The sequence below is a fragment of the Zeus faber genome (assembly GCF_960531495.2).
Source record: "Zeus faber genome assembly, chromosome: 6".
NCBI lineage: Eukaryota > Metazoa > Chordata > Actinopteri > Zeiformes > Zeidae > Zeus > Zeus faber.
The window spans coordinates 6,346,634-6,369,698 of record NC_137201.1 but is presented as its reverse complement, the minus strand read 5'-3'; the positions used below and the strand labels follow the sequence as shown (position 1 = coordinate 6,369,698).

Here is a 23,065-nt window from a genome sequence, read left to right as displayed (position 1 = left end):
TTTTTTCAACTGCGCATAGACACAAGTCTTTAACATAGAAACACAAGATAAAACTGCATATAAATGTCTTTGTAAGGTGTGCCCAATAGAACAAACATTAATGTAATACCGTACAAACACATCCCACTGAGCAATTTCAACAATTACAGTTGTAGCTCACATTGGCATTTGCCCCCTTTGGCAACCAGAGGCAAATTTTTTACGTAAAAAATAGGGACAGCAAACAGCAAAACATGCACCCCAAAATATATACATTTGTTGCATTAGTGATATTTAAATATTGCTGTTACAGTCTAAACCAGAACGCTGCACGTGCATTGGTGCGTTTACTCATGCACTCCGGTACCTGTTTTAAAGACAATGGCGATGCAAATTAGGTTATTTGACTGTGGGTTGAAAAGTTTGACTAACCTGTCAACATCACAAACGAATGAAGTCTTGGGAGGCCAATCTGATTTGGTGCGACTGACAAGCAGCAGGACAGATCAGGCATGCAGGAGTTAGCGTTTGCTCTATTAACTTATTATAGGCTAATTTACATTTTGGAGATTAACGTCCAATCTGACTATGTTATATAGTAGGGCTGTAGCCGACTCAGGAATTTGTTAGTCAAACCGGATTTGGCTGTTCAATATGAAGACTTGACTATTCTAGGGCTGGGCGGTATGGACTAAAATGTTTGTCACTGTATATTTGAAGCACGGGCGGTAACGGTATATATCACGGAATATTTGTTTTTCTTAATATTTGAATATAAATGCTAATAACTTTTTGCTGTCCTCCGTGATTTTTGATAATCCTAATTCAATAGATTTGATAAACAATTCAAATGTATTAAAATATTTCATTAATAAAAAATAAAGACAATTCCAAGCCAATGCTACAGTTAAACTAGAGCGAGGTAGCATTGGCTTTGGCATGGGTTTCCTATTGTTCCCTATGGGCTGTACGGCTAACAGAGCTAGCATCCGGAGAACAAGTTACAGAGCAGTAGGGTTGACACGGTTATCGGTGTTCAGGTGTACACGATGACATTGCTTGCCCACTCCCCACACAGTCCTTTTTCTTTTTTTTAGCGAATCAGTGCCTGCGTTCATCAAATGGAAAAAAAAAAAAAAAAATTGTAAAATGCTAAGCATGTAATCAATACTTAGTCTGACGCTGCAAGAGAGAAAGTGGCTGCGCACAGCAGAGTCGCAGCACATTACTTTTCACGGGAGGAGAGAAGGCTATAGGAGACCTTTGATCGGGATCTCTCTCCCTCCATCTGTAATTTGCGCCCGTGCATAATGGCGACAATCCGCGCCCCCCACACCCCCGTTGTCAAATGTCCGGTGTTGTCGTGAGTATATTAACCAGTGAGAGAATTCCTCACTGTGGCATCCCTACGGAGCAGGAAAACAACTTTGCTGCGCCACAAACGTGCGTTTTGCGATGAGCCCCGCACGGGATCTGTCTCCCTCCCCAACACGGAGACAGCATGTCTCATTCCTTGCAGTGTACCGTGAGTGAGGGGAGGCTGAGCTTTTTGGGCACTGTGTGTGTGTGTGTGTGTGTGTGTGTGTGTGTGTGTGTGTGTGTGTGTGTGTGTGTGTGTGTGTGTGTGTGTGTGTGTCAACTGGCTGTTGGAGAAAAGAGAGCGAGGAAGCACAGCCGGTATCGATAATGCGGAAAATCAGTGTTGAAACTGTTTCAAATATTCAGAATCGATATTGACACTAACCTTACTTTAGCTCTGTGAGGACTCTACCGGTCAGCACGGTATAGTCAAAATCCATACCGTAGGTCAAATTTGTCTGGGTATACTCTCTATACTGTCCACTCCTAGACCGTTCGTTCATTTATTTATTTTTTTTTCACTTCAGGGCCACATTAAGTTCTTGTATCAGCCTACATGAGTCTCATGTTTTACCTGTAAGACTCACCTTTTAATACTTTTCTTTGTCATCTGTGATGTGAAAACATCGGATTTCCACACAGTCAGAGAAAGTAAAAATGTGTGTCCTGCTCATAGTTCAGTTCTAAAATCCCAGCACACCACAGATCGTCTCTCCTGCTAGGCCTACAGTATGTTTTCCAGTGGATCCAATATGGCAATCATGTTGGACAATATTACCTCCAAAAACCTGGGGAGAATTGCGAAGCTGATTATGATTTTGAGGTTCGAAATCAAACACTAATTTCTAATGATTTCAATTTTGAATCGTGACAGTGCTAGCGGCGAAGCATTATAGCATTTTTTTATTCTTTTTTTTTTTTTTTTTATCCGTCCAAGAGAACGATATCATCCGCAATTGATTAACCAACTGGTTCTGTGATATAACATTAGAACTAAAACGCAGACATGGCTCTAGTCTCCAGTTAAAATTGCTCCAAAGCAGGACAGGATACTGCGTTCACAGGCTCGGAAAACTGTCGGAAGTGATGCGTTCATCTGAATTCAGAAAACCGCCAGCTACCGCCATAAGTATATTTCAGACCTTCTTTCATCATCCATGTGTTTGCCTCCCTGTACAGTTAACTAAAACTAGGTGTTAAAACTAGTCAGGAAAAATGAACACCAACTGAAATGATAATGTGTATTTAGAAAACAAACTAAAATAAAAATATACTGGGAATGTATTTAGTTTTAGTCTTTTTCTAGTCAATTTGGTCAAATTTGTCAACATATAGCCTTTACAATATAATAACTAGTTCTTATCTTTGTAGACAGACAGCATTGATAATAGTGCTGTAATAATTCCAATCTGTGCCGGAAAGGTTATTCCAGTAATTAACCGGGAACTATGTGTGATGCCTGTAGCCTCGCAGGGCTGGATGGAGTTATTCTTAACTGCAGCGTAGCCAGGTAATTCATACATCTCCAGTGCCAACACAGCTCAACCCTGCCACTGAGAACCAAATTGACAAGAATACTGCAAAGTTGGCAACTCAGTGTTTACCGGAATGGAGAAAATGAGGGCGGGGAAATTTACTTTAACTGGAATTTATGACCATATTGCATTATTGAGCTGTGAATTCATCAGGGGTGGGGTAACCCCCCCCCTCCCATTACCAAACACAAACACACTTAAAGAGGACCAAAAACCAGAGCACAGAGCGGGGGATTCCCCTTCTCTCATTACAGTCAACCGTTTCCCTTTTTCAGGAAAGGATGACAGGAGGGCCCAGCTGCACACAGAGCTTGGCAGCTCTTATGACGGCTTTACTTGGATGTTAACCTTGACAAGCTAAAAACAAAACCAAAACAAAATAGCAAATTGGCCATGTTGTGGTGAGGTACATGGACTACCATTAATCACACACAGTGTAAGGATGATTTATTTACGGCTCATTCTGCTTTTGAACCCTCTCACTTACACTTGGATCTCAAAAGCATGCTCTTCAGCCTAACCTTTATATTCCTTGGACACACTCTCATCTGTGTTTTTGAAGCCTTTAATGTTGTTGTTTTTAAATTACTGGATAACTGAAACTCTAGGCTACAGACAGGTATCTTGAACATGTTGAATTTATGGTAGGTAACTTTGAAACCTCAGTCAACTGAGTCTGATGAAAATATCAGTGATATTTTTAACGTCATAGATGAGCCAGTTTAGAGAGTTGGGAATGTCGAATAATGGCCGATATATCGGCCATTATTCAACTTTTTTGACATCGGGATCGACAGTTATGCAGCCGATGTGTCCGGATTTTCAAATAAGTATAATAAACAACAAAAATTGATCTTTTTTATCCCATAGTTGTCTGTTTTACACTACTTTTAAGTTACTCACCAAAATAATTACAGAAGTCCGACAAGATATTATAAATCCATCCATGTTTGTTTCCACTCACGTTTAGACACCGACATGGGTTTCAAAACAGTAAGCCATGCTGCGTTCATGGGAAAGTCAGAAAACAAATTTGTTTCGGAGGTGATGACGCACTGGAACTCAGAAAAAAGAAGAATCTAAATGTAATTTAATATCATCTTTGACATTTTCTATTAAACAGTTTGTTGTGTTTGTTTTTATTTGTTTGCTTATAAGTTAAATGTTCTCAAATATAGAAGCTTTAATAAAATATGTTTTTTAAATTGATTTTTCGAAATTTTGCAAAATCTCAGTCAAAACATAGGTAATTGGTGGGCAAGGAGTCAACAAAATCAAGATCTGCATCAGATCCAAAAATCTTGCATCGGCGGGCTCTAAACAACAGGGTTAAGGGTCCTAAATCACAGCGACTCGCCGTTTAATCCTATATATCTATCACCGCTCCCCCACCTCTAACCCCCCTCTCTCTTTCCTCAGGTATGGCCTCAAACGTTCTCATCAACCCATCACACCTGCACCCAGCTCAGACAAGTGCCTTAGCAACCAGTGGCAGCAGCAGACACCGCGGCCAGCTCCAGCGCTGCGTCACCGCCAGCAGAGCCTTTCAGCAGCGACCGCCGCCCAAGACTTACGTCATCGGCGTCAACTACGGTATCGCCTACCCCAACAACGTGCTGCCGTCTTGCGCTGAGGCCGACCCGCCGCAACCGGGAGGAGAGCAGGAGCCGCCGTGGTTCCAGAGGGAGGAGGAGAAGAATCGGGAAAGCCGTGCGGAGGAAGCTGCACTAGTCCAGAGCCAAGACCCCGGAGGGCTTGAGGGAAGGCGAGAGGGAGGAGGCCTGACCTACGGGGTCAGTGCGGGAGCGGAGGAGCCACTGGGGAGCGGCGTGGACGTGGACACCCCGACATGTGAGCGGAGGACGGGTGGAGACGGACCACGGGAGAAGAACCGCTGGGCAGCGATGCAGATAGTGGAGGAGGCCGCTACACTGCCTCCCCCCATAGCCATGTTGCAGAGCAGTGCTGACACTGTTGATGGAGGGGCGGGGCCCCCTGCCGGGGCCAGAGCTGAAGGCCCCGTAAGGGCAGCAGAGTGCAATGCGGTTCCGACGACTGTGGCGGCAGTGGCTACGACTGCGGGCAGAGCGGGGTCAGCGGACGGGGATTACCAGCTGGTGCAGCACGAGGTGCTGTGCTCCGCCAAGAACAGCTACGAGGTGCTGGAGTTCCTGGGCCGGGGGACCTTCGGCCAGGTGGTGAAGTGCTGGAAGAGGGGCACCAACCAGGTGGTGGCTGTGAAGATCCTCAAAAACCACCCGTCCTACGCACGCCAGGGCCAGATCGAGGTTATTTATTAAGCTATTACAGTGGTACCGCGACTTAAGACTGCATCTACTTACGACTGCTCCAAGATACCAGCAGCGATAGTCGCGAAAATTTGTATCGGCTTGCGACCGACTGCTCCAAGATACGACCATAGAAATTTGCAGTTGGTGCGTCGGCGGCCAATCAGCAGTCAGTCAGTGGGCGACCTACATCGTGTATGCACGTAGTTCATGGCTTATCGATATTTTTTTTCATATCTACTGTGTTTGTGCTGTGTATTTTGTTTATTTTCACCCTTCATTATTTCATAATTTATATGGGAAAAATTGCTTCAACAAACAACTTTTTTAACATACGACCGTTCTTATAGAATGAATTACAGTCGTAAGTCAAGGTACCACTGTATTACTGCACAGGTGGTGATGTGATAAATGTCTCCTGCAATGAGTCATTCAAAGGTAGTTTTGTTTCGGTAGATTGGACTCAATAGAAATAGGACAAAGTGGTTACCTCTTTATGACCTTCATTTTCTTTCCTTTCTCATTGTTCCTGTTCTTCATGCTGTATATAATTAAGAGTTAAGCACTTTGTGTTTGGCTCCTTGTATTGTGTAAATAATCCCACATCACTCGGCTTCAACTCACCTGCCTTCTTTCCCAACCACCACTGCGCTCATCAAACTCAGGTGGGCATCTTGGCACGTCTAAGTGGGGAGAACGCCGAGGAGCACAATGTGGTACGGGCCCTGGAGTGTTTCCACCACCGCAGCCACACCTGCCTGGTGTTTGAGATGCTAGAGCAAAACCTCTACGACTTCCTCAAGCAGAACAAGTTCACCCCGCTGCCGCTGAAGATCATCAGGCCTGTCCTGCAGCAGGTACACCCGTGTCAGACGTCAGCCATGTGTTTACAAACCCCAGTTCTCCAAAATGACCGGTGTTTTCTTCCCTTTTCAGACTGCTCTGTTGCTCTTTTTTTTCTGTCGTGTTGCTGACTTAACAGCTCCCCCGTGGTGCACTTTGCCCCTCTCTGTTAAAGTTACAGATGTTTTATCAGGTGTTTGTTTGAGGTCCCAGTTGATTTATCAGGACTCCGATGATATCGGCTGATATTAGGGTTCTGAAGAACTATCAGTATCTGTTGAAATTTCACAGATAAAGTTTATATCCTACCAATGGTTATACCGCGCATGGATAGATATAGAAGTAAGAAGTAGTAACCCACGAGTAGTAAGAAGTAAGTGAAGTTCCAAATGTTCTTATAACTTTCCATTGCTTATCTAAATCTGGTAGAAGTCAATATTTGCCTGTGGACGTTTCATTTAACAGAAGATAAAATTGAATCTTGGTGAATGTTAAATACCCATTATAGGATTCAGTGTTGATAGTAAGCTGGTGGAGACTAAGGCGGTAGGCCTACTATAACATTATATTCATCCCTGCTGGGGTTGTAGCCCTAAAATTTAAATTTGACATTCCTTACTCACCCCGAAGTCAGTGGAAAACATATTCCGTGTATGTGTCCTCACACATGGACACAAATGTCTCTGAGGGCTTTCACATGCAGTGTTAAGTCTGTTTGAATGGAACCTCCTACAATGAGTCATTTCCTTTCACAGAGACAACGTGGTGCAATACTCTATGGCATTTATTTGAGCAGAGGTAGTAGACAGCCACGTTCTAACGTCTAACTCCTCTCGCCATGTGCCAACAGGGCTTCTACATTATCCACAATGTAATCTCTTGAAGCGAAAGGCCTTGATCTGTCCTGGAATTGTTATTTCTTGATGTTTTTTTAAAGACAGATAAAAACACACAGTAACAAATTAAGATGAGGGATTGATGAGGGAAAATATATATATATATATAATATATATATTTTCATTTTAGATTTGTTAAATAAACATTTGCGTACTATGCCATAAAGGACACTGGACAGAGGGCCAGTGCTTTTTTTAATTATAATAATAACTTGTTACTATGATTTGAGTTAATTATTTAAGCGGTTCAAACTGATTTTACCTAACCAAATTATAAGCTAGCTTTAAAGGAGGAATCTATGTATGTATGTCCTTTGACTATCTCGACAACCATTCATCCAATCTTCTTCACACTTGGGGGTGTATTGCTGGGGACCCAAGGGCGTGCATTGACAGCAGTTACTGCCGCATACAAGTGCCTTACACCATTAGAAAGCTGAGGCCCTAAGGAATCATTTGAGATGACTTTGACACAGTATGTCGATCTTTACTATCAATCAAAAGGTAATTAACCTATTTTTAATTGCAGCTGATAAAATTATGAATATTTTGACTGTAAAGGTGCTTTGAACATTATACTCATGCCTAATGATGGCCAATCCAATGCTTATGTGTGATTAGTTGTTGCACCAAGTTGTAGAGAGAGAGAGAGAGAGAGAGAGAGGGAGAGGGAGAGAGAGAGTCCTAGTTATCAAAGCATCAATTGTTGCATTTTCTATCACAAGTTTAACTATTCATCATTTTGCTGGAACCTCTTAAAAGGCCCCTAGCTAGAGCCACTGTTCTAGCACGTGTAAGCATTGAGTTTAGCTGGGCTAGATTGAGCTTGCAGTTATCAAATACATTAGCCCTGAACTAATGTATTAGAATACTTTATTTTACATCATTTTTTTATTTACAATAATCTAACAACATTTACTCTGAGCGGCAGTACTGTACAAATGTAAAATTACACTGCACTTATTGGGAAATAAATACTTTTCTAATTATTTGCACCTGAAGGTGGCCACTGCCTTGAAGAAGCTGAAGTCTCTGGGTCTGATCCACGCCGACCTGAAGCCTGAGAACATCATGCTGGTGGACCCCGCCAGGCAGCCCTACCGTGTGAAGGTCATTGACTTTGGCTCGGCCAGCCACGTCTCCAAGGCTGTCTGCTCCACCTACCTGCAGTCCCGATACTACAGGTCAGACTCACTGCGTCGTGTAAGGGGGAAAAGCACAAACTCTCCCAAATAGGGTAGATGGCGATCTGCCATGTTGTTCTGATTCCACGGGGGAAGATTGTTGAGGGGCGTGTACGAGGGTGTTTCCCATACACGTTTTTGGCTTTTCCTGTTATGTAATGCAGGAGAGGGTTCTGTAACAACCCGCAAAATTCTGGCTATTAGGTCTTTGGTATGCACACTAAGTTTCTCTCTCTCGCTCTCTTCTTCTTTCTTCTTTCTTGTTTCTCTCCCTTTCTCCCCCTTCATTCTCTTCCTTTGGTCTTTCGATTCCTTCTCATTTCGCTCCCTCTCTCGCCTGTTCTCTGCCGCTCAAAGGTTCCACCACTTTGTGTATGCTATCCACGTTGTTAAGAGTCACACCCTAACCGCGCCGCGAGATGTTCACCAAATTCACCGTGAGACCAGAGTTGTGTGAAAAGAATAAAATGTTTTTAACCGTGTGGCAGCTCTGCTTAACTAATTCCAGTTTTTATCTGATTTTGTTCGTTAGCTAGATCACCAGCCCCCTTGTTAGCTGACAGGCAAAAAACAAGCTGTTTTGTGGGCTCTTGAGGCTGCTCGCATAGCAAAAAGGGTGTTTCCTCCTGTTAAGTAATTGATTTCTGTCAGTGGGAGTGTTAGAGAAAGTTGATCGGCAGGGATACAAACTAGTGTTGAACGATTTGGTAAAATAATCGAATTGCGATTGTATTTAATAAATAAATAAATAATTAATTAAAAAAAAATTGACAAATATTGCAATTACAATTTAGTATCCGTTTTTTTTAACAGTTCCTTATCTCCTGTATTATTCAATTAACACAAGCAATAAATAAAAATTCAAACTGTGGATTGATATTAAAGTAGTTTTTCTATTTCTTAATTGCATGGAGGCTGTGGTAGTGCTTGTAGCGTGGAAGCCGATGGAGCATTTGGTCTCACGTGGCACGGTTGGTCCGGGTATAAGTCGCGGCTTCAGGTTATAACTTATATACGGTCATAATATAATTAAAAATGAATCATTAATAATAAAATTGCTCGTGGAAACCAGGTGATCAGCCATTGATCAATAAGTTAACAGCTCATTCATCACTACCAGGAAACAGATCTCTATAGATGCGCTCTCTCTCAAAGCCGTCACGGGTTGATGTGTCTAATTGGAAATTCAGTTTTGAATTCTGCAGACTGTCTCAGACAACATTTATTGAACTTTTATAATTTTTTTATTTCATTTTAAATAACACTTTAAAGAGCCACAACTAATCATAAAAGAGCCGTGGATTAAGTATCACTGGGTTAGATTGTATAACACAAAACAAAACCTTTTTTTTTCAATCCCAGCGTTTGTAATTTGGAAATTGCGTTGTAATACATTGCGATGTCAGCTTGAATTTACTTTATTTCAGACCTAATACAAACTCTGTGACATGTGGGCTGAGGGAAATATCTGATACTTCAAGTCCTAACTTTTAAATCATAAAGAGTTTCATTGTGTCCGTTGTCGTATATAGAACTCCAGTTCAAAGTTAAATGCCGCAAAAAAACAGGAAAATACGGGCTTAGATATGTTTGACGTCACCGATATTTACACACTTTGTTCTAGGAGCGATCTGTGCTGGTAATTGAATAAATAAACACTGCGTGGGAAAAAATCTAAACATTTCTTTGGATCTGGCTCAAAAGTGTTAAGATATTGCACATCATGATGTTTCACTTCCAGGCTGGCGTGGAAAACGGCGTCTCGCCTTTTTTACCCATTGAATTGTTCCATTGTACAGATTTCTTTTTCGTTTGTCCTAAGCAAGTCACAGCAAGTAAGGTGATACTATCAGTTAAGCTATTCCTTGAGGCTCCACCGTTGTGCAGTCAGTTGTACGTGCTGTTGATTTGCTGGCTCGGTTTCCACCTTAAAGCTCCCATAACTTCAGTTCCCTTTTTTTATGAATGACCTGTATAATTTTTTTGAACGATCATGCTGTAAAAAAATCTGTTAGAATTGCAATGGGCAGCACAAATAAACATTTCAGGCCATCTACTAGGGAGGGTAAAATGTGTCGACTAAACCGACGTGTCGACAATAAGGAGTAAAATCCAGTCCTGTCCCATAATGCACGCACATACGAGGCGCCTAGAGAAATGAGGTTTCATTTCAGACGCTGTTTGGTCCTCATCTCGCTATGTCAGACTGCCATCATGTGTGGGTAAAAACCACACAGTTATTTTGCGTTTTTATAGCTGAATATCAAAATCATCACTATTTATTTATTTTAGGCTACATTCGTGAATGCTCGCGAAGAAATGCATTGTTGATTCGGCAAAATAGTTTCATTTTCAGACATCACATTTAGACAACTCATTTAATTATATGAATAATAACAGTTGGAGGTAGGGCTGCCCCCTGAAAGTCGACTAGTCTAATTATCAGTCGGAAACAATCAGTTGACTGAGATTCGAGCAGTCGTTTTGTTTTTGTTTTTCTGTTGTTGTTTTTTTGTCAGTCAGTGTGCATTACAACAACAGGATAAAACAGATAGAAGCTTACAAAATGCACAGGGATAACATTTCAATGAGGAATTATAAATAAGGGGAATCATAAATATATTGTGTACCGATTCGGTACTTGAATTGTACTGTTATTGATTTTTTTTATTTTTTATTATGAATTAACACTGCTTTATTTTCTGCGCATTACGCATGGAGAGGGGGCGATGGGGGCACTATCTGCGCTCGGCGTGCCATGGTCACTCAGAGCAGGGTCTCCTCGTGTGTCTCTGTGAGAGCCAGGCAGAGGGAGCCGGCCCCGCTCCCCTCACACATATCCCCATTCTGCCGATGAAGCGGGAAAGAGAGAGAGAGATGTCTCTTCTGCTAATAATAGTGAAAATGCTTCTTAGACGAATATCTTAATCTTAGTGCAAGTTGGAAACGGGTTGTATTACTTAAATAAATAGAGAATACATTTTTTTAATTTCTCCAATACTGTAAACAGTACCGTCGGAGCTTATTGATACTACAGTCTTCAATATTTTAGCCCTGGGGCTTTTTAATATTGATACCTAACCCGAGTTCCTCCGTATACCCCCTGGCAAATAGTCGAATATTCGCATTTAACAGCCAAATCCAATTAGACTGACAAAATTCTGAGTAGGGTACAGCCTTAAATGGGTGATTGCTTTGAATGTAACAACATTTTTGAATAAACATTGGTGTAAAGAAAGAATTTCGTACATATGTCTCCGCTCTGCGTTGAAAGGTCCAGTGCAGCAGCACGTCGACTTGCAAAATACGGTCGTAATCATCCCTACCATATACCTGAAATATAATTCTTGGCGCGTGTCTCCTCCATACCCCTAATTTGCTCAGGATTTCCTCTGCCTGCCTTGCTCAGCCAGAAAAGTATGGGGGACGTTGGACCATTGCTGTTGCATAACAAAAAGTCTCTGCTCTGTGGTTGACCTGGTTAAGTGTCCATATGCTTGCGTGTGTGCTTGTGAGTGTGGTTTTTCTATGTGTTATCTTTCACTGGTCTCAGGGCCAGACGGTAGTCATGGTGCACTTTAAAAATGGTCTAGCAGTTGAAAATCAAGGAGGTCAGCGAGGACATGAAAGGCCACAAAATAATGTAGCGTGCTAAGCCTGCATTTAGACCCAGGAATAACAGAATTCAGAATTTTGTATGTGTGTGTTTGCACGGCTCTGTCCAGGCAGCTACCACAAATAGTGGATACATGGTGCGTGCTGCAGAATGTACTTTAACTTTCTTCGTGCTCACTAAATTCATTAATGCTAGCCTTTACAAAGGGCCTCTATATATATATATATATATATATATATATATATATATATATATATATATATATATATATATATATATATATATATATATGGACAGATTGGTGTGGCTAGGGTTGTGATGATTACCGCAATACTGTGGTTACGTGATGTCACCACGGTATTGAGCTCATTACCGTATTATATATTTTTTTGCTGCGGAAAGTTACAGGAGGATATGAAATATTGTTTTGTAACATTGTTCAGTTGTCATCATTGACTGTCTTCCATCCTTTGTTCAAGGACCTCTAGGGAAACTTTTCTGTCGCTCCTCTGAGTCCACTCCCACCCATCACTCGAGCTTTGCACGCGTGGGGGGGTAGTGCATTAGACCTATGGGGGATTTATTTTGTGTGTCTATTATTATTATTATTATGAATAATTATTTCTCTGGCTGCACTCGACTCTGAATTTTGTCAGTCAAATTGGATTCCGTTGTTCAATCGGAAGATGAACAGGGTGCACGGAGAGCTGTGTCCGCGTCGATTCACGGATATAAAGATATTTATGATTCCCCTTATTTATAATTCCTCCTAGAAATGTTATCTCTGTGCATTTTTATAAGCTTCTATCTGTTTTATCCTGTTTAATGTAATGCAAACTGACTGACAAAAAAATAAAAACTAGCCAGTTTGATGTGATTTTTACCAGTTCGTGTCATCGTGTTTCTACCATACAGGTTACGTCTGAACTATAAACCGATCAATAAACATTGTTTTGCCTCATTGTGTCCCTGGCTACAAGCACACATACAGGTTTTAAATGTACATAATACCAGCAAAGGCAAAGTACATATTTGAAAATGATGCATCACGAAACACAATAAAATCCTGAGCTTGCTTGTATAATCCTGAGCTTGCTCCGTCCTACTTCCCCTTTTATAAACTTCCCTCTAGAATTGGCACCCTTTAACTGAAACCAGGTTCTATGGTCAGATAAGAGAAAAAAAAATCAAGATTTTTAGTAACAAACACCAGAGGTGTGTTTGGTGTAGAAAGAGGAATGGTCCACCACCACGGTGAAGTATGGTGGTGGATCTGTGTGGTTGCAGTGCTGTTTTACTACCAACACCCTGGGAACCTTCATCATGGACACCATCAAGAACCAGCAGATTTTAGATCAAAATCTGGCCTCTACCAGGAAGCTCAAACTGGGCTATGGTTTGATCTTCCACCAGGAAGACCTTGATCCTTAACCTTGATTTAATTTCATTACATTTGGAGATGCACGCGAATAAATTTTTATTGGGCAAAATGGTGGAGCCCGGGCCGCAGCTCAGATCAGAGTGATCTTTTATACAAAGTAGGGTTTTTTTTTTTGTTTGTAACCATGTGTAACTTTCTCAGCGCCCACCCCCAAAACAATGACTAATTGATAAATGCCTCCGACACCTCAAAACTGTGATGTTGACATCCCTAGTTTGAACCAGATTACCAGTGAATTTCCATTCTTTGGCCATGAACGAACCCTACTAGACTTTGACCACAAAGTAAACAAAATGCAAAGCCATAAATGTGAGTGTTTTGTTGTGACTGGGAACCTGGGACTGTTGGGACCTTTATTCTTGCTCAGCAAATTGACTAAAAGGGAACCAGCGTCGTTGTCCAGAGGTGGGTCGTTCACGGCAGTTGAGTCTTGCAGATGGAAGGCCGTGGCAGAAAGCTCTCGTCACTCGTCATGCTCTTATGCACGGTTGCCATGGGAGCCATGACACAGCAGGCCTCGGTGTGGTGACTGTTATGTTCTGTGGGGGCCGGTGACGTAAATCCACCTCCCACAGTGAAAACGGAGCACTGGGCTATGTGAATAATTTAGCAAAGCAGATCAAGTGGAAAGGAATGAGAGCTGTTGACTTAGCAGGCATTTGAGATCGAGGCTCATTGTTCCTGGTTCCCTTCATGTAGGTGGGACTGCTCTCTATTACAACTACTATTACATGTTGCACTTTTGAAATGTCTTAATTTCTCCTAGTAATGGAGAATAGTAAAGGCGTTCAACGATTCTAGTGAAAGGGCTTTCGTCTGTTCAGGGCACAGGTGCAAAAGGTGGTTGTGGGAGTCAGTTGTGGAAAAACGGTTAATTCTCTTGTGTTGGTTTTAGCACATCGTGAATAAATCCAGTATCTACCCGGGGGTATGTTTGTTTGCTTCACTGTAGTCCCATCTCCAACTCTTTGGGACCATTCTGATGTCCCGAGCGGTGCCTCGCTCGCATGGGGAGGATTAACCTACTTCAAGGGAGCTCATATACGTCATGAATAACACATGCTCATGCACAGTTGGCCTCGCGATACATGCTTGAGGGTGTGTGCGTACGTGTGTTCACACCCTCTTCTTCACTTATTTATATTCTTGAGGCCATCCTGAGTCAAAGCCTGTAACGCTGGCTGTTGTGGCATAAGAACCCACCTCTCCAAAACTCTTTGCAATTCTGAGCTTTGATCCATTTTTAGAAAATTCTGAGTTCCGTCTGGTGTCTGTCCTTGCCATTTCTTCTCCTACCACCGCAATTGCTCAATGATATTTTTTATTTATTCAGGGTAGGCTAGAGTTTAGCCCTTCCACCAGTAAAAAGGTATTTCTCGCTACAGAGAATGCAGAGAGCCGAACAGCACCACAGCCATACAAACAGAGGCGTGTTTATCTTTATTATTTCTTCGAACTTTCGAACCCCCCAAAAAATAGCACCTTTAATTGCAAACATTTTTGAAACATTACAAAACACAATGCATACACGGTACTCTAAGATAGTCCACAGAACCTCATCTACTGTTTAAAACCTTGAGCCCTGGTGAGGCAACGTGTTGTGTTTGACATATGATCATTGTGGATCAGCTATGTCCCAGTTGCACAAAGCATTCCTGTTTTATATTACACTGCTCACACACTAGCAGTTTTGTTTTTTTTTCCAATTGGTTATATCCATAGTAACACCTCTTTCTCTATAGAGCTGTATGTTGTCATATCCTCATGGAGATGTGGTCTTGCTGTAACTGGCTGCTGCACTCTCGTGTGAACAGGGCAGGATTAATTCTAGAACTGGTCCTGCCACCAAAGTCAGCCTGCGGATCGTATTTGATGGTCTTTTCTGGAAAGGTGGGGCTGGTGCTGCCGCTTTTATGACTTTGGCAGAGTAGGAGTAGTTGTGCAATAACAAACACAATGTGTTTGTGTTTTGGGGGGGGTTGAAATGAGCCCAAAAGAGGTGTGTTTTGTCAGATTTTCTTTGCCACAGACCTACAAAGGCCGATGGGTTTCCAAGCCTGTGTGAGGGGAATTCTGCTTAGTATATTTATTCTCTCCCCCAGTTACAGTTTGGAGTCACGGGACAACCCGATTATCAATGTCTATTCCCAAGAAGTGTTGGGTTTTTTTAAAAAGATATTATCGGTCATTGGTTTCTTGATCAGGATCGCCCTGCATTGGCCCCAGGGCTGCACAAATTGTATCGTAACAGTAATCACAGTTTTTGTACTTGGCAATAACTTACTCAATTGGCATGGACAAACAATAAACAATGCTCAACAAGGTCTAAGCCAAAAGCCTCAACCTCTTCAAGAACTAAATGGATAACGTGTAATATTTTGGATTTAACACAAGTTGTTTTGGACACTTAACTCCTTGTCAAATCAAATAAAAACCAGACCTCTGCATTCAGAGTTTGAATGGTTCTTTCAGTGTCAAAGTCCTCTGATGTGGGTATTTCAGCAGGTTGCCTTCAAAGAATTGTCGTTTGTGCGAGAGTGTCAGAGCTGTCAACAACAGCTATTGCATAAGTCAACTTCCTGCATTTTGAGGAGCAACAGGAAATGGCGAAAAGTGATTATTTCCCTCTCTGGCACAGACACATAGATGCACACGCACATACACACACGTGCTACGGTGATAATGGCTGATTGCCTGGTTTGTTCCCAGCTAGTGCAGTCCTATAAAGGTCTGGCGTCTCAGTGTTGCTTAGTAACGGTTATTTCCCTCTAGGTCGCCAAAACAGTGGTTACTATTTGCAGCACTGTTGCCGAGCCCAACGGTGCTTTGTCCAGCGCGAACAGTCCATTGTATTTAACTGATGGCTCACCCAAACTGCACTGGAACACCTCTCCCATTAGGATTGTATAAGCAGCAAAGGCCTTTTTATTCGTACATGGGCTGCCGTTTCATTGCATTTCCATGAACAACAATGCCAGTGTATTGACGTCATGTGGGTGCAATATGAAATACGAGATCCCGGTTTTGGGGGGCAAATTTGAATGTGTTATCACTAGGGTTGCTGTGGTTATTGGTGTTACCGGTGTTGGGCATACACGATTACATTACTTACGCAATGCCCCCAGCGCCGTTTAAAAAAAACAACAAAAAAAAAAAAATATATATATATATATATATGTATGTATATAAAAATAAAACCCATTTAGTTAATTTTCATGTCCCAGCGCCCACGTTCATCAAATAAAGGAAATCCAAAAATTTTTATACTAAGCATGTTATCAATACTTGAATGCTATCAATACAATCAATACTTCAGATGGTACAAAACTGAAAGTGTCCGCATTGTCTGCGGAGTCACAACTCACTTATCACGAGAAGAGAGAAAGAAGGCTATAGAAGAGCTTAGATCAGGTCCTGTCTCCCTCACAGAACATTGTGTTTATTTATTTGAGATGTATTTTTATTTTACTCCGTTTTATTTAACTTTTTATCTTACTCTGGGGAGATAAAAAAAAAAAAAAAAAAAAAAAAAAAAAGCAGCACCGTGTATAACAAGGACCCCCCCCACCCACAGTGGGGAATTTTTTTTCTCACCGTGGTATCCACAGTCATAAATCATAACTTACACTCAAAATAGAATAACAGTTGTTGTTTTTTTTCACCTCAAGGGGAATTTCAATAGCAGTGGCTGGTTTGTGTTAACTCATAGCCTTGTCTTTAGCAACCGTTTAGGCTGTGTTTTTCTTTACAGTTTACTACAGCACTTTACTGTAAGAAGGTTTTAGAATGCATCAGTGTCTACTTTGCTGGAATGTCGGGTGGCCGTTACTCACTGCAAGAGGGGAACGACGGCGGCTCACCATTTCACTTTTATCTTGCATTATTTTAATACTGCATTAGGGAAATCAGCTTTTTTTTGGTAGAAGATCCGTTGCGCATTCTCCTTTGCGGTTGTCCAATGATTTTTACTTGCAACTGCATTAAGAGTTTTGTTTTTGCAAACCTCCATCACGACTATTTTAATCAACGCATTGTTTACATCTAGTAAAAATGGTGCACTCGAGGATTATAAAAGCCGGAACCTCTAACCAAAGCTAAATGGTAAAAGTATGGTTTCTTCCTAAGTTGGGAGGAGAGCGCCTCTATAAAGTTCCATCAGAAGGTAGAATTCACACCCTCCCCCTCCCATCTCTTATATTACGAGCATATGAGTAATTTAGCATAGATCTGCTTTCACAGCTCTGTTTCACACTATCCAGAGCCTCGATTTGAATTGTAAATTGTTTTAAGATAAGCAAACACACAAATGTTGTGTGACTTGTACAACAAGTTAACCCGCCACGATGGACACGTTGTTGCTGGGCCGAGTGACTCCTCGACTGTACTGCAAAGCCCTATATGCACCTAGGGCTGGGTGGGTTATTTCATATTCGGACGATTGGCGGTCATCGACACACACACAAAAAAAGTCAATCGGCAGTTGTTAATGTTTTCTAAAATGTATAAAATCATCTATCTTTCCTATAAACATACATAAATAATTTCATTAGTGCTTAAAGACCACATGATCCCTCTTAAACTATGCCGACAATACTTCTCTATGCAACAATCACGCTGTATCTGTCTTTAAAGTTTACCGTGCTCCTCCGCTAATCTGGGAGGGGGTTGGGCGACACTGCAAAGCAAGCATTGTTTTTAATTTGCCTTTTTAAGTAGACATATTTAATCTCTACGGTCATAATGGCCTGGGAAAATAATTCCCTCTCAGCACAATTTCAATTAGTGCTCGACGATAAAACATTAACGATAATTATCGATAACGATAATTATTAATTAATATTATAATTATATTGTCTAAATAAAATACACTCGATCATTTTGATAAAAAAAACTTGCGCATCTGTTCATTTCCGCTCGGCAGGTTGCAACAGAAAGCCAATCACTTTGGACGATCTAATGCGGACCTTACACCTCTGACCAATCACGTTTGTCGATACAGAAATAAGACATCCATAGTTTGGCATTTTTAAAGATAGGATAACTACTGACTACTAGTTATCTTATATACTACTACTACTTACTACTACGTACTTTATTAATCCCCAAAGGGAAATTCCTATTAATCTCCAAAGGGAAATTCCAGAGTTGCAGCAGAAATGACATACATGACAAAACACACATCATTTTCAAAAACATGTTTTGAATCAATTAATATATATATATATATATATATATATGAATGAATGAGAGAGATCAATTGCTTGTTAACACAAATAGCTAATCAGCCAATCACATGGCAGCAGCTCATTGCATTTAGGCATGTAGACAGGGTGAGGATGACTTGCTGAAGTTCAAACCGAGAATCAGAATTCGGAAGGAAATGTTTTTAGTGACTTTGAACGTGGCATCGTTGTTGGTGCCAGACGGGCTGGTCTGAGTATTTCAGAAACTGCTGACCTACTGGGATTTTCAGACACAACCATCTCTAGGATTTACAGAGAATGGTCCGGAAAAAGAGAAAATATCCAGTGAGCGACAGTTTTGTGGACAAAAAAGCCTTGTTGATGTCAGAGGCAAATGGGCAGACTTGTTCGAGACGATAGAAAGGCAACAGTAACTCAAATAAACACTCTACAACCAAGGTATGCAGAATACCATCTCTGAACGCACAACACATCCAACCTTGAAGCAGACGGGCAACAACAGCAGAAGACCACACTGGGTGCCACTCCTGTCAGCTAAGAACAGGAAACTGGGGCTACAATTGGCACAGGCTCACCAAAAATGGACAATAGAAGATTGGAAAAATGTTGCCTGGTCTGATGAGTCTCCATTTCAGCTGCGGCATTCAGATGGTAGGGCCAGAATTTGGTGTGAACCACATGAAAGCATGGATCCATCCTGCCTTGTATCAACGGTTCAGGCTGGTGGTGGTGGTGTAATGGTGTGGATATTTACTTGGCACACTTTGGGCCCTTTAGTACCAATTGAGCATGGTTTAAACACCACAGCATACTTGAGTGGCGATAGTGGCGCCGCCCCTTGCGGTTGCCTGCTCCGGTCGACTTTTGCACATTTTAGTATTTTTTTCCATTTTTTATCATAATGTCCGCCAAAAAAGCATTGGCAGTTACCTCTTACGACCGCGATGCACTCATGGATATAAACACTTCCCTAAACGAACAACTTTGGGACTTTTTATCCGTGGAAGCAGAGTGGCCGGCGGAAATCCTACGCGGGAAGACGCTCAACAACAACAACAAAAATGGAGCCGCTGTTCCACGAGCGGGCCCACAGAGGAAGCACCGAGGTAAACGAGGCGGCATTCGGGTCAGAATGAGGACGCAACCTTACCGACCACCTCTGCCAAGCACCCTTCTTGCCAACGTTAGTCTCGGAGAACAAGATGGATGAACTTCGAGCGAGGATTCAATTCCAACGAGACACGAGGAACTGTTGCGTCCTCTGTCTGACGGAAACATGGTTGAACCCACTGGTGCCGGATGAAGCCGTCCGTCCAGCCGAGTCCTTCTCCGTGTTCCGCGGCGACAGATCGGGGGAGTCGGGGAAATCCAAAGGTGGAGGCGTCTGCCTAATTGTAAACAAATGCTGGTGTAACCCCAACAACACCAAGTTTCTCTCTCGCTCCCGCTCGCCGAACCTGGAACAGCTGACCATCTTATGCCGTCCATTTTATCTCCCCCGGGAATTCAGCACGGTCATCATCACAGCCGTTTATATCCCACCACAAGCGGATACTGACACAGCACTATCGAACCTGTACGACGTGTTGTGCGGATTTCAAAATTAACATCCTAATGCGGCTGTGGTGGTGACTGGGGACTTTAACAGGGCCAACCTTGGAAAAAGTTCTGCCTAATTTCCACCAACACATCACGTGTGCCACCAGGGGAGATAGAACTTTGGACCACTGCTACACACCTTACAAGAACGGATACCATCTCGCTCCCTGCTTTCAGGAAATCTGACCACGCCATGATCCCGCTGGTTCCTGTTTATAGGCCTTTGATCGCGCGAGAACTGGTGGTGACCAGGGAAGTGAAGCGGTGGACGGACCAATCAAAGGCTGCGCTTCAGGACGCACTCGCTGAACTAGACTGGGACATGTTCCAATCAAGTTCAAGTGACGTCAGCGAGTTTACGGAGGTGGCAGTGAGTTTTGTGACTATGGTAGCAGATAGCATCATTCCCACAGTGAAAGTTCAGATATTTCCAAACCAGAAGCCGTGGGTTGATAAATCCATCCGCTGCCCTCTGAATGCTCGCACGGCCGCTTACGACGACGGTCTCGTATCCAAAAATATGGGCAATTACAAAGCGGCGTTGTACAATCTGCGGAGGGCAGTGAAGGACGCTAAACGGGCATACAGGGAGACTGTGGCGCTACAGATGGAGCGGGGGGACACCGAGCGCTTGTGGGATGGTCTGCGGACGATAACAAACTACAAGAGCTGCTCCTCCCCAGCCTAGTGTGGACGCTTCCCTAGCCAACGAACTGAACTCCTTTTATGCGCAGTTTGAGTCAACAGCACCGCTAGCTCGCACTCTGTGTCCGTGCACGATGGAACACTTTGAGGCGGGTGAACACCAGGAAAGCTGCGGGCCCAGACGGTATATCTGGGCGAGTACTGAAGACCAGTGCTAACCAGCTAGCTCCGGTGTTCACTACAATATTCAACATCTCCCTGGCTGAATCAGTGGTCCCGACCTGCTTCAAGAGGTCCACCATCGTTCCTGTCCCGAAGATCGCCTCTCCTGCCTGCCTGAATGACTACCGTCCGGTGGCCCTCACCTCGGTGGTCATGAAGTGTTTCGAGAGGCTGATTAAGGATTATATCTGCGCCTGCCTCCCCCGCACCTTGGACCCGTTGCAGTTTGCGTACCGGCAGAACAGATCCACGGATGATGCTGTTTACCAGGTACTGCACACCACGCTCACGCACCTCGCTGGCCAGAAGGCCTGTTCATCGATTACAGTTCAGCTTTCAACACCATAGTCCCCACCAGACTGGCTGTCAGGCTGAAGGAGCTCGGACTGAATACTCCGCTGTGTGCCTGGATCCTGGAATTCCTCACAGCCCGGCCCAGGTGGTTAGGGTGGGGAAGCACATGTACAGAATCCCCCCAGGGCTGCGTCCTCAGCCCCCTACTGTACTCCCTGTACACACATGACTGTGTGGCCAGGTCCAGCTCCAACACCATCGTCAAGTTTGCTGACGACACCGTGGTCGTGGGCCTGATCACCGACTGCGACGAGAAGGCCTACCGCGAGGAGGTGGCTGACCTGTCACTCTGGTGCCAGGACAACAGCCTCCACCTGAACGTCAGCAAAACTAAGGAGCTGACTGTGGACTTCAGGCGAGGATTACAACAGAGGACGCATGCGCTCTTGGTGATAAATGAGACTTCTGTTGACAGGGTGAGCAGCTTCAAGTACCTGGGAGTCCACATCACAGAGGACTTAACATGGACTGTAGAAACAGACACTCTGGTGAGAAAGGCGGGACAGCGTCTTTACCACCTCAGGCAGCTGAGGAAATTCCAGGTCTCGGTGAGGATCCTGAAGTCCTTCTACTGTGGAGCAGTGGAGAGCATCCTGACAGGCAACATCACTGCCTGGTTTGGGAACTGTACTGCCCAGGACAGACAGGCCCTGCAGAGGGTGGTGCGTTCAGCTGAACGTACCACTGGAACTACACTCCCCTCCCTGCATGACTTATACACCAGGAGGTGTAGTAGCAGAGCCCGCAGGATCATGAAGGATCCTCATCACCCCAACAACGGACTGTTCCAGCTGCTGCGGTCAGGCAAGCGCCTCCACAGTCACACAGCGAGAACAGAGACTGAGACAGAGTTTTTTCCCCACAAGCAATAATAACTGTCAATGCTGACCTCACCAGGGGTCCTCACTGAGCCACACACAGGCTCCATTACCTTACTGTACTGTATGTAGCATACTTTACCGCATTCTATGTCACTGTTCTGAGTTGTTCGGTGATGCCGTATTGCTGCACCGTACTGTTGTATACTGTGCTGTATTATCCCACAAACACTACCTCACTTCATTCCCATGCCACTTTAATGCACATATCTGTATATACATAATTGCCTATTCCATATACATAAGCATATTCCCTTTATCTATTTTATTTTATTCTATATATTTTTATTTTATTCTATAAGTATTATTCGACTTACTATATTACATTTTAGGAATCAGTTAGTTGGTCTATTAGAAAGAAATGTTTCCCTAGGACATATTGTGTGGTATCACCGGGTGCGTTGCATTACATTTCACTACATAAGTGTATGAAAGTATGTATATGTATGTGACGAATAAACCTCTTAAATCTTGAATCTTGAGTATTGTTGCAGACCATGTCCATCCCTTTATGAGCACAGTGCACCTATCTTCTGATGGGTACTTCCAGCAGGATAATGCACCATGTCACAAAGCTCAAATCATCTCAAACTGGTTTCTTGAACATGACAATGAGTTGACTACTCCAATGGCCTCCACAGTCACCACATCTAAATCCAATAGAGCACCTTTGGGATGTGGTGGAACGGGAGATTCGCATCATGGATGTGCAGCCGATATATCTGCAGCAACTGCCTGATGCTATCATGTCAATATGGACCAAAATCTCAGGAATGTTTCCAACAGATGGTTGAATCTATGCCACAAATAATTAAGGCAGTTCTGAAGGCAAAAGGGGGTCCAACCCGGTACTAGCAAGGTGTACCTAATAAAGTCGCCGGTGAGTGTGTGTGTATACATACACACACATATATACACATACACACACATATACATATATACACGTACACACACATATACATATATGTATATCCATATACATATAAAATAAATAAATAGAAATAAATAGAATAACATATAAT

The 23,065-nt window shown here is 42.9% G+C and overlaps 1 protein-coding gene across 1 annotated transcript in view; it reads left to right on the top strand.

Annotated features, from left to right (window-relative positions):
- Positions 1-4,746: 4,746 nt before the first annotated feature.
- Positions 4,747-23,065, top strand: part of LOC307231549 (homeodomain-interacting protein kinase 3-like) — a gene marked incomplete at its 3' end in the record, with an annotated part of 40,532 nt that continues 22,213 nt past the window's right edge. Inside the window, exons 1-3 of the mRNA XM_080002312.1 lie at positions 4,747-5,161; positions 5,827-6,018; positions 7,903-8,084. Of these exons, the coding sequence (XP_079858438.1) occupies positions 4,778-5,161; positions 5,827-6,018; positions 7,903-8,084 (758 nt within the window). The 5' untranslated portion in view covers positions 4,747-4,777. The remainder of the gene's footprint in view (positions 5,162-5,826; positions 6,019-7,902; positions 8,085-23,065) is intronic.